The sequence below is a fragment of the Rhea americana genome, unplaced genomic scaffold (genome assembly GCF_003343005.1).
Source record: "Rhea americana isolate MKP2758 unplaced genomic scaffold, rheAme1 scaffold_235, whole genome shotgun sequence".
In the NCBI taxonomy this organism is placed as follows: domain Eukaryota; kingdom Metazoa; phylum Chordata; class Aves; order Rheiformes; family Rheidae; genus Rhea; species Rhea americana.
This window is the reverse complement of record NW_028186352.1, coordinates 1,216,126-1,227,164: the sequence shown is the minus strand read 5'-3', so window position 1 is coordinate 1,227,164 and position 11,039 is coordinate 1,216,126. Positions and strand designations below refer to the sequence as shown.

Sequence of the window (11,039 nt, the reverse complement as noted above, 5' to 3'; positions counted from 1 at the left end):
GGGGGCTTTTTTGTAGGAAGAGATCATCAAAAACTTGCACACTTCCATACTATTTTCAGAAAACATTCAGATCATTAAGAGTTTGAGATAGTTGTGTCTGATGTGTAGTTAGAGGTAGAGTCAAGTTCAGAGGGCAGGTTGAAACTCYGGTATTAATCATGTGTATTTTTGCTTGCCAGTTACATGAGTTTTGTCAAAGTTCATAGTATACTTTATGATTTTATTAAATCACAAAGTATGGGAACTGCATCATGATCTTAGGAACTTATTTTTGACCACAGATAGCTGTTTAAAGGAATGTATATTTGGGGAGAGGGGGTGCACAAATGTGTGTGTTTAAGGGAAAAAATATGTATGTGCAATGTAGGACTTGTGTCTGAATTCAGTGGTATGGAACTTGAACTTTACTTTGCACATGGTATTGCCAGCTAATTGCGTAAGTAATGTAGGTTCTTCCCTTCTGAACTAAACCTTATTTAAATACCCAAATTAAAGCATATAAATTCCCACTAACAGATTTTTTTTTTTAATTAAGTCTCCTCAGTTACTGTCTTATTACTATATTGATTTCTGGTGACCTGGGTTCATCTTTTTCTTTTTTGGACCCCCTGTGGAGGAGAAAGAACTGAGTCAGTAATTTGGAAGGGTCAACCTCAAACCTTTTCCAGTGCCTTAATTTSACCCTGTGTCAGTGGTTGTGCTGCATGCTGCCAGTGGGCAGTAATGTCCAGCTTCTTCCCTAAAACAGAGCCTTGTGGATGCACTAAAAAAGGCTTTACCTAAAAGGGATGCTGCCGGATTTCTTGAGCTAGAAATARTTTTCCATTTACTTCCTCTTGGACTTCTGAGACCTGTATTGCACGTTTACTGTCACTTCAGGTAAGTGACTTAGTATTTCTATTTTTATGGGCTTTTATAATGTTTCAAGGAAAAACCTCAGTGCTTTCCGCACTTAGTAACTGGAGAGCAAGTGAGATCCTCAAGAACAGGCATTTTCTACAAAGCCCAGAAGGTCGGTTTGGAAATGTCCCTTTAAAAAACTTCTGCCTACTTGGCTCACCAAGTTAGTCAGTTGTGAAGAGAAAGGTAGGTTTGAACAGTTAGGTGAGGCTTTCTGCTTCATTTGACATTGCAGGGCTTGGTCTAGGTTGAATCTTAATTGACTGTCACAACAGGTTTGATTATTATAAAAATTAATTTTATTGAAAGCGCAGTTTGTTTGGTTCAGCATTTACTGTGTGACCTGGAATGTTTCTCCTAAGACAGCCAGCTTATGTTCTTGCAGGTGTTAAGTGTTCAGAGGTCTAATGTCAATAAAGCATGTTAAATAAAACCAAAACTGCTCTCCTTACACAGAGATAGGATTTACCAATCTATGGCCACTGAGAAGCATTACTATATTATTACATTGAATTTACTGCATGCTTAACTTTTTTTTAAAGATCATTTGTATTTTTTTTCTTTGAAATCACTTATCTTGCATATTAAAGTTAGTAATAATTGTTTTTATCATGGCAAAATAGCAGGCTTGCTTCRTCATGAAATATATGGTGCTACCCAGAACAACGAGAATGGTCTGTGCAGTGTGACTAAATTATTTTAGTTGAATGAGGGGAAAAACAGGGAAATCAGGGGTGATTGTTTGGACCATTGATTTCACCACAAAACTGAAAAATAGGCAGAATGATAGCAGATATAATACAGTGCAGCAAATGCAGAATAGTTCAGACAAGCCAAACTTGAATGATGTACAGTTAATTGGAATATAAATTAGCCTTTGTAAGACCTGAGTGTTGTAATGGACAATTGCAGTACTTGCACGGTCAGCTCTGCCAACATTGATACGGTAACTAACAGAAAATGATATAAAAATGACAAATCTGTGTTATACCTTTGGCTGTAACAAATGCAGATGTGACTGCATAGAATGGACAGAGCCTTAAGAGTGGAAGTGAAYGTTATAAATCTTAAAATAGACTTAAACTATCTTATTGCTGACACCTTTATAAATTGTAACACTGTAGTTGTTAACATCATTGTAAATGCTCAAAGGAGTAAGCTGCTTTGAAACTGTGGAAGAACGTGCTGTTAGCTTCAGGACAGACTGATGCCAGAAAGCAGACTTTAATGTGCTAGAAGGAACACCTGTAATCTCAAAACATATGCTAAAAGAGCCTGACAGACATGTTTAATGAGAAACCAGTACCTAGCTAGTGATCTGAGTCAAGAATACACTTAATGGACTGGTTATTTTATGTTACTTTGATTCTGGGGAGTTTTYTGCCTTTGCTGGAAGCAGTGAGAAGTGACCACTGTTGGAGAGGAGACTAAGCTTTGGTGGTCTGGTCCAGCGTGGTACATCACGTTTCAAATGACACGTGCGCTGGGCGAGGGGGGGYCACATCCACAGTTCTGATCCTGCTAGCTCTAGAGAAACTGGTGGCCAGTGCAGTAATCTTAAACATGCTTCTCCTGAGCAAACCACCGAGGTAGGTTGTAGTTTTTAAAAATATTTATAAGCAGTCTTAGATGTACTCAACTAAAGTAACTTAGTCGCACTAAGTATTCTAGGAAGGTCCTGACAGATACAAGGTACAATGTGAGAAATCATATTTAACTGTACTCTTCAGGATTTTTTCTAATGAGCAGAATCTTGTTAAAATATGTATTTCCTGTAGGATCCTACATCTGAATTTGACTGAGGTATCTAGGAAGCGGTATTGTCATTTTTTTTGAAGTATTTAACCTGAAGAGGCTTCCTGAAATTTCACCTCTATTTCTGGTTTACATGCTAGCACTAGTAACTGACAGAGCTTTAAACCTACCAGTCTTCCACACTGCTTTCAAACTGGGGCATTACTTTGGACTTGATACCGATTGGGGATTCGCCAGCAAAATTGAACAGGGTTTTTAAATCTGTAGCTTTTCAGTGATCTCACCACGAAGAGGAGGAATGTGTCATGAAATGGTGTCTCAGCGGGCATGCCTTGCCAAAGCTGTGGCTCTGTTAGGCTTTCTCAAAGTCTCTTTCAAATCCTGGAGAGCGGTGGGGCACGGGTGCAGAACCGAGTTGGAAAGGGGACCTTCTGACATCCCTAAACTGCTTCTCAAGCACTTCCCATTCTGTCTCATGGCTCTTCATAATCTGCTTATGGGGACTGGATCCGAGTGCCCCATAGGAAGGAGGTTCTGGGGGTAGAGCACAAAGATTTCAATCCAGATTGGGAGTATGGATCCGAAGTAAGCTCTCCATCTCCCCGTGATTTCTGGGGTACAAACATTAATGTGAAAGTTTTAATTCGCAATGGCAGTATTTATGTTCTGGGCACTTTTGCAGGCAGTTCCCATAAGCATGTTCCCCATCATATATAGGTTGGCAGACATTCAGTGTTTCCAATGGAAATAAGTCTTCATGCAGCGTTTTTTCAGTGGGCCTGAGGTGTAAGTATGCAATGGTTACTAGTGACTCTTACAAATAAACTGTCAAGATAGTAGAACCAAAAAAGGGGAAAAAATGGACTTCTTTATTTGTAACTGCAAAGACATGCAAGCTCTATGAGGGGAGAGGGCAAAGCTGATTTAATAAAGCACCCTTTCTATCTGAGAAAGCACTGACAAAGAGGAAAAGGGGCTTTAAAAAGAAAACAAAACAAAAAAAATAGCTCCTCCTGCTACAACAGCTTGCAGATCATTGGTCACTTCCAGCAGCAGCTGAAGTGCCACTATCCATGCTTACTGCTAGCTGTCTTTCACGTATATGAAGTGTGTGCTCCTACAKCATAAATTGTCATGTGCTTTAAATAGCTGAATCTGTGGTCTGGGTGCTTTAAACACTTGGCTGTAGGGCATGATTTTTGTTAAAATGCAGAAATAATTAATCTGAACCTTCTGTTCTCACCTAAAAAAAACAGCGGTTGTCAAACTTCCTCCTCTATTTTCTCTACCCCCAAAATACATGCTGTATTCATACAATCATAGAACGGTGAGKTTGGAAGGGACCTCTGGAGGTCCAACCTTAGTCCAACCCTCAGCATAGCCCATACGGGGATTGAACCCGCCACCTTGGCATTAGCAGCACCACGCTCTAACCAGCTGAGCTAAACCTGCCCCTGCTAGTCCGCAAAACGAGCGCAGTTAGCTACCTTTCAGCCTCTTTTTATACACGGTGTGTTTGGAGGGGGAAAGAAAATACGGAGAGGAGGCCGTTTCTTACGGCGCAGGCGTCTGGCAGGCTGCCACGCTCTGGCCRGGCCCCCAGCCCCGTCTCTCCGTGCCAGTACCTACCTAGGGGTGGAGCAGGGAGGGTGTTTGGTATAATCTTTGGAAGACAGCTGCTGTGAAGGTGCAAGGCTATTGGCTTGTTTGGCAAAACCCAACCAGTTTCCTTTCAAGAGGGACATGTCCAGCTTGTTTCTACATTACACCAACCATTGAAGAGGCTTTTCTGTCTTTCCATATGACCAAACACCTTGTTTTTAATAGTTGATTTCTGCCCAGTTTGCCTCTTAAGCTCCCCTTGTCCTTTCATTACACTTTCAGCTTTCATATTCTGTCATTCTGAGACCTTTTTTCTTTTTCTTTCCCTTTCTCTGTCGTCTTTCCTACTAGCTGTCTGCAGCATCCAGCCCTTCCAGTCAGAGTCCTCACAGAGCCTCAGGAAAGGATCCCTTTGCAGAGCTCTCTCTCCAGGATTTCTTGTAGAACAACTTAGGTATTGTCTGTTATTCTGGGGAGATGCTGGTTTTGGTGATATGAAACGCAGATGAAAGTTCTAATTCAAGCTTTATTTTTTTTAGAAACAGCTCTAGTCAATAATATTAATTAAAAGAAGTCATGTTGAGTTGGAAGCATTGTGGAAGTGGCTTGGAAACTTCATATACTTAACTGCAACAGTTTAAAGGCCTGATCCAGTAAACTAGTATTTTGCTTCAGTCCATTGGAAATGAAGCCTGAGAGTTCCTTGCTGAGCTGCAAGACCTGGAACGCCTAGTACTTGCTGCAGGCAGGGAGAGTGAACTGCTGTTACCCGGTATTTACCGTTTCATCAGGCAAACGGTTGGGGTTCACATTCAGCAGCAGATGCCTGGCTGCTTCTGACAGTTCAGTCACACGCTTAACCCGAGTGCTTAATCAAAGAATTGACTTTATGCCCAAGCAGGTATTTGGTTTCACGTGTGTAAGAGTTAACTGTTTTGGTACAGTGTGCACTGGAAATCTTTTCAGTGTTCATGTGTTTATCAGTTGGGCATGTGGAGGATTATGTACTAGAACAAGTGAAAGYGTGAAATACTTGAACAGTGTAATGCATAGCCTTTCGCTGCACGGAGCAGTCTGCTTTTCTTATACTTCCTCTGGATCAGAGAGAAATGTGACCTTGGGTGGTTCTTACAATCATGTTGAATTGTGCATTATATTACAGCTGGTGACAATCTTGTATGGATACATAGATTTTTTTTCATTGCTTTACAAAACAGCTTAATGCAAACATGTTCCAAAAGCTAGTATAGTTGGAAAAATGTCCTTGTGGCTTTTGGTTGTTTTCCTGACCCTAATTTTGTGTTCTTATTCAAAACTTCAGAACTTCTGGTAGTCTGTGCATTTGAAGAATGGAAATTTGTGAAGAAAACATAGGTTTATAATGACATCCTCTAGTTATGCTGACTCTAAAGTTAACACGAGGATTTTCTAATCTTTACAGATTCAGTTTATGTAACTGTTTAGATGGAAAAGAAAGGAACAGTTTCAAAAAGACGTGCTCACCAGTAAACCCTACTTCCAGAAGAAAATGAACTTCAGTCTTTCAGAGTCTCCTCTTCCATTAAACGATGCAGTAAAATGATGACCAATGAAGGAACCTGGGACAACTCCATAGGAAAGCATCAATACGCAGTATGAAGCCAAGAATTGCCATGAATTAAGACTAAGATCTGTGTCTTGTCCTGGTGACTAATACATCAATACTTTCAGCTTCTAATAATATCCATAACCAGTAACATGCAAAGAGAAGCCTTTATTCTGGAAATTAAGATTTATATTTGGAAATGCTGTCTGGAATGGAGATGTCCTTTACCATAAYTTAAAATAAGACTTTGGGGAGGGGAGGGTCAAATCCTAACTCTTAATTCTGCAGTTACCTTTTCTTCAGTCCTCACAAATGTAGGCACAGCAGTAATGGAAATTAACTTTTTTTAAAAATTATATATTCAGTTTGCAGTAGACATTCCTTATGTATTATTGTTTGTATTTATTTATGATTATCAATTTAACATTAATATTGTATCAAAAAAACTCCTTATGAAAATGAGTATGGATGTATACAGTATGTCTGATTTTTATCCACAAAGAATGAATCTGATTCAGAATGCTTTTCAGCTGACATACAGAGCACTAAATATTTTAAAGATCTGAATCTAATGATTTCTCAGTATATATGGGAATTAGGGAAGAGCTGTAAAATGCATTAATCCTTATAGTCAATTCTGTGCCTAGGATTTTGCAAGGGAACAGTTAACTGACTAGAAGAAGCACTACATTTTTAATTCAGCATCAGTGCATTGGGAAGGAACTTTATTGCTTTGTGCTTGGCATGTCATTATTTTTACATTTGACATTATAAGGCCTTTCCAAAATGAATGTGAGGAATTGCTTTCACTTTAAGACTTTCCTTCTTTTCAGTTTAAAAAAAATGTATTATGGGGGTGGGGGGGAGTTTTTTCATTTGGCTAGTGCCATGTTTATGATCATGTACCTTTTAAAAAGTTAAAAAAAAATAAATAAAAAAAAGGAAGTAGCTTCTTTACATATGTGTAGTGAGATTCTAGTTAATGAATTAAACTAGCACTGTTGATCGGTGCTTTGTGTAAATACATCGTAACTTTTGGGTGGAGAGGGGTATTCAGAAGGATAGTCAGTGATATGAAAGCAATTCTGTACATGAATTAAGCATACTTGCTGCATTGTCTCTGCAGATTCTATTTTTGTTTAAAATATTAAAATGTATGTTAGCGAAAATGGGTGGATTTTCAAATAAAATGCAGCTTCCACAGAACTTTTGTTACGGTATGAAAGTCTAAGGTGCTTCTTTTCTTTTTGCTGCTTAAAATGTGCACTGATTGCTTTGTTTACTTAATAAAATACCAAATTTATTTCATATGTGCATATTGTGTTACAGGAAGCACAGCCCTGTGAATCCGCGAATGACGCGTGTAGCATCTTTCTTCCTGTGGTGCTGTACGGGACTGCCTCAGTTCCATCGCAATGAATTGTCTCAAGAGCTGGATTCTTTACTTAAAATGATATTTCACTATCTTCTRTTTCTTTCAGAATATTCATTCATGGTAGTAAACTTGCACTGGTCATAATTGGGTGAGATGCAGAGAGATTCAGTTCAGCTAGAAGAGCATTARACTGAAAATCTAAAGGTCCCTGGTTCAAGCCCAGGCGTCAGCCAGGGGTGGGGGGGAGGGTCCTTGTTGCTGCAGCCTTGTCTAACATGTTCTAGGTGCCCCTGCTTGAGCAGGGGGGTTGGACTAGATGATCTCCAGAGGTCCCTTCCAACCTTACTGATTCTGTGATATTCACAAAAAAAAAAAAAAAAAAGCACCTTGCCCCAAGGCTTCCAGCTTAAGGTGGTGCCAGAGAAGCTTTGAGCTGCTTGCTACTTTTCACTACATGGAATTGTGATAGAAGCRAACTCCGCTCTTCTCAAGTAGAGAGTACAACTCAGACTTTGAATTTGAGAGTATATTGCAAAGAGCATCTTCCTTTCAGTTTTTGCTTGTAGCCTGAATATCAAGAGCGCAAGCTCTGAAGCTAGGGTCATTTTGAGAAAGCTGTACCTCTCTGTGCACTGGTAACGGAACTGGTCAACTGCCAGAGGGTCCGCTGTGCTGCAACACAGTTAACAGCTTGTGTAAAAGATCAAGGGAGACCTTGTTGATCCTCCTCCATATCCCAGTGTGCTGAGATATAAAACAACAAACATCAACTGCGTTATCTAATTAGGGTCCTGATGCTCTGCACAGTAGTTTCAGTCCGTCAGTTTTGTTAAGTCTAGTGGTCACTGATGACAGATCTGCTTTCGAAGATCCTTTACGATCCTTCAGAAGTGCTTCAGAAACACCTCGTGGTGCCGCAGGTTGCAAACCATCCTAGTGCCAAAAAAAGGGCTCTTCTGTAGGGATCACTAATACTGCTTCTGTTATCCCTTACTGTCGTCGTGGTTTWTTTTAAATACAACTGCTGACCAAGTTAAACCCTTATTGGAGGCCTTGCTTAATAAACCTTGCTTTTAATTTATTCTTCAGAGAAAAACKGTCTTGAGAATTTTCCTGAGAATTATTTTCCCCCGCTACATTGTTCCCAATAAAGATTTCTGCTTTTGATACTGCTAGAATAACAGTTGTATATTAACTGAAAAATACAGCTCACAGATGTATTTCTTTTGAATTAAAGGCACTTTTCAGTTTTGAGGGGGATATGAAAACTTGATTCTCTTCAAAATTGGCTTAATAGAGTTTGCTATTCTAAATTCAATAACTTGGGAAAGCTGCCCACTCTTAATAAGCAGTGGAGGATGTGGTGCTTTTAGAGGGCAGAACCACAATGATTTTTTTTTTTTTTTCATCACAGAGTGAGTTTTATCTTAAATGAAAACAGAATGACTATGCGATTTGTTTCTTAGGGCAGTTGCTTTTGCCAAACCAAGAACCTGAGCAGCTCGTGAATGCACGCAGTTCCTAAAAGCCCAAATGTAGAACGTTCACCTGGAAGTAAATCGGAACTCTCAAGCTGTTCTTTTGTTTCCCCAAAGTCAKAAATTAAACTGCTGCCTGCAATAAATTGACACAGATGGTACCTCAGAAGATACATAAAGCTGTCTGCTTATGTGGCATCAGACGGTCTGTCTAACCAGCTATTGGGATAAGTCGTATGAGGAAAAAGCCACAGCACCGAGCTGCTAAACAGGTCTTCAGCAAGGAGGAGGGACGTAGCAAAACTTGCACCTTCTGTTGAACAAATGGTGCCTGTTTTCAGAGTGCAGGTAGAGGCTTGGGGATGAGGTAAAAGAATTAAACGTCGTTGGGATAAAGGGGGATTGTGGCAGAAAAGTAAGTATCTGGTACCAAAATACTAGAGAGACAATAAATGCTGCTGGCAGCAGAAGACAGAAGATCATGTGAGGGGTAGGGAAGAAACTTGCTGAATACAGAAGCAAAACCAGTGTTAACGAGAGCACATGTAAATAAACTTTCTCCTTGGCCTCTTGACAAGCTTTTGACCTTAGCAGCTGCACGGTGGAAAGCAGAAATAGTCTTGACAGCTTTAACTGAATTTGCCCAACAAGAAAAGTCTGTGAGTTTTAGATGTTTCTGCTTCTATGTCGAAACTGGAAAATGATGAGAATTAGCTGATCAGTATGCTATGTCCTGGCTAGATCAAAAGAATGAGAACAAAACCCTCTTGGCACCCTTCTGCATCTAAAAGCTGAGTAAATACTACCTGCATTTTACTTGTGGGAGATGATTTGCCCAAGATTTCAGTATGAGTTGAGTAAAACACATTTCTTATTTCTTCTCTTGCCTTGCTGCTGATGAAATTTCCTTTGGCAAAGATGAAAAGCCTTGGAACAAGCAGCCAAATTTCTCAGTTCTGTTGTGTGATCTGATGAATGCTACTGACGACGCGCTGGATGCAGCCGTGTTGCTCTAGATACTCTGCAGCTGTGGTACACAAGGCGTCTCTGGAGTCTCTGACTTATTTTCATAGTATGGATCTTGGACTTACTGTATTTAAAACTGAACTTTCCCTGTGCCAGCTAAGCTGTGTGTGTATTTGATTATARTTGTGACCTCTTGCTGCACTTTAACGAGTGAAAGCGAGGGAGAGAGCCAGCACCGTGTCAAATACCAGCTTTCTCTGACCTAGTGGAAATGCTTCACGGGCCATGGCGTGAAAACAGTTTCTGCTGATTTTTATAAAGCACAGTATATTATTGTGAAGCAATTTTTCCTAAAACATCATCAAATGTTTGTGATAATCTGCAGAGCATAAGTTCTGGAGTGCAAATATTGCAAAGAAATGGTCTTCCGTCGACAGTGGACTGGAAACCCAAGGGAAGGTCATTTCAGAGGATTATCCAGCTACAAAACGTCAGYGGCTTAGCTGCTAGCACCATTAGACGCTCTGTTCCTTACTTGTCACTGCAGTATGACTTTYAAGGCCATTAGCTTCTGTCTTGGCCTTGTTCTGGCAGACTCCTTTTAGGCAGCAGAAACACTTTAATAGCTTCGGGAGAGTAGCCAAACGAGCGCCCGTGCTGCAGACCAACTCTCCTACCCTCATTTCCCAAAACATGCATGTCTGGGCCTGTGACGGGACTGCCAGGTTATATAACTCAGCTGCATCAGGGACTGCAAACRTCTCAAAAACCAGACCAAGAGTTAAGTAACATATATTCACTGCAGCGCAGGCTGGGGAGAAACCGTACTTAAACAGCCAGATGATAATGTAACCCAGTTGCTTGATTTCACAGCGAAACTGCTCAGACCTCTCTGAGCAACAATTCAACCCAGTAATGTGCTGAGGTAAGCAGCTCCCTTAATCACGTCTGTCAACACAGGCGAGCCGTGCACAACATCCCACTCGGTTGTACTTGCTCAGGCATTTAATGGGTTGATGTTACTCAGTTCCAGCACATGCACTTCAATGCTGTTAAAATTGTTTTTTATTACAGGGTGCTTAACGTGTAACTGGGGTGCCACTCGTATTTCTTTAACTTTGAATCCAGCCAATACTTGTTGTTTTTTTTTTTTCCCTATAAAAACTGCAAGTTTCTTAAGGAGTTGTGTAAGTGCCAATTAAAAATGTAACTCTGATGCAACAGAGCTTTTGCTTGGATTGTAGCTGTGTGGACAGATGGATTCTTTTTTCTTTTTTTTCCTGTGTCCTGTAGCCCAAGTGATGCCCTATGCTTGTCTCGCACAACAGAAACGCAGTGACAGAGAGCAACTATTTCAGAACGCTGAGACCTTACGGCC

General features: G+C 40.3%; 1 protein-coding gene across 4 annotated transcripts in view; it reads left to right on the top strand.

Annotated features, from left to right (window-relative positions):
• PICALM (phosphatidylinositol binding clathrin assembly protein) overlaps nucleotides 1-7,048 on the top strand; it is a 70,727-nt gene extending 63,679 nt beyond the window's left edge. For 3 of the 4 annotated variants that reach the window (XM_085306249.1, XM_085306248.1, XM_085306251.1), the window contains 2 exons: nucleotides 4,609-4,711; nucleotides 5,699-7,048. In XM_085306249.1, the coding sequence (XP_085162375.1) occupies nucleotides 4,609-4,701 (93 nt within the window). In that variant the 3' untranslated portion in view covers nucleotides 4,702-4,711; nucleotides 5,699-7,048. The remainder of the gene's footprint in view (nucleotides 1-4,608; nucleotides 4,712-5,698) is intronic. The other variant, XM_085306250.1, reaches the window with a different exon arrangement.
• Nucleotides 7,049-11,039: the final 3,991 nt, after the last annotated feature.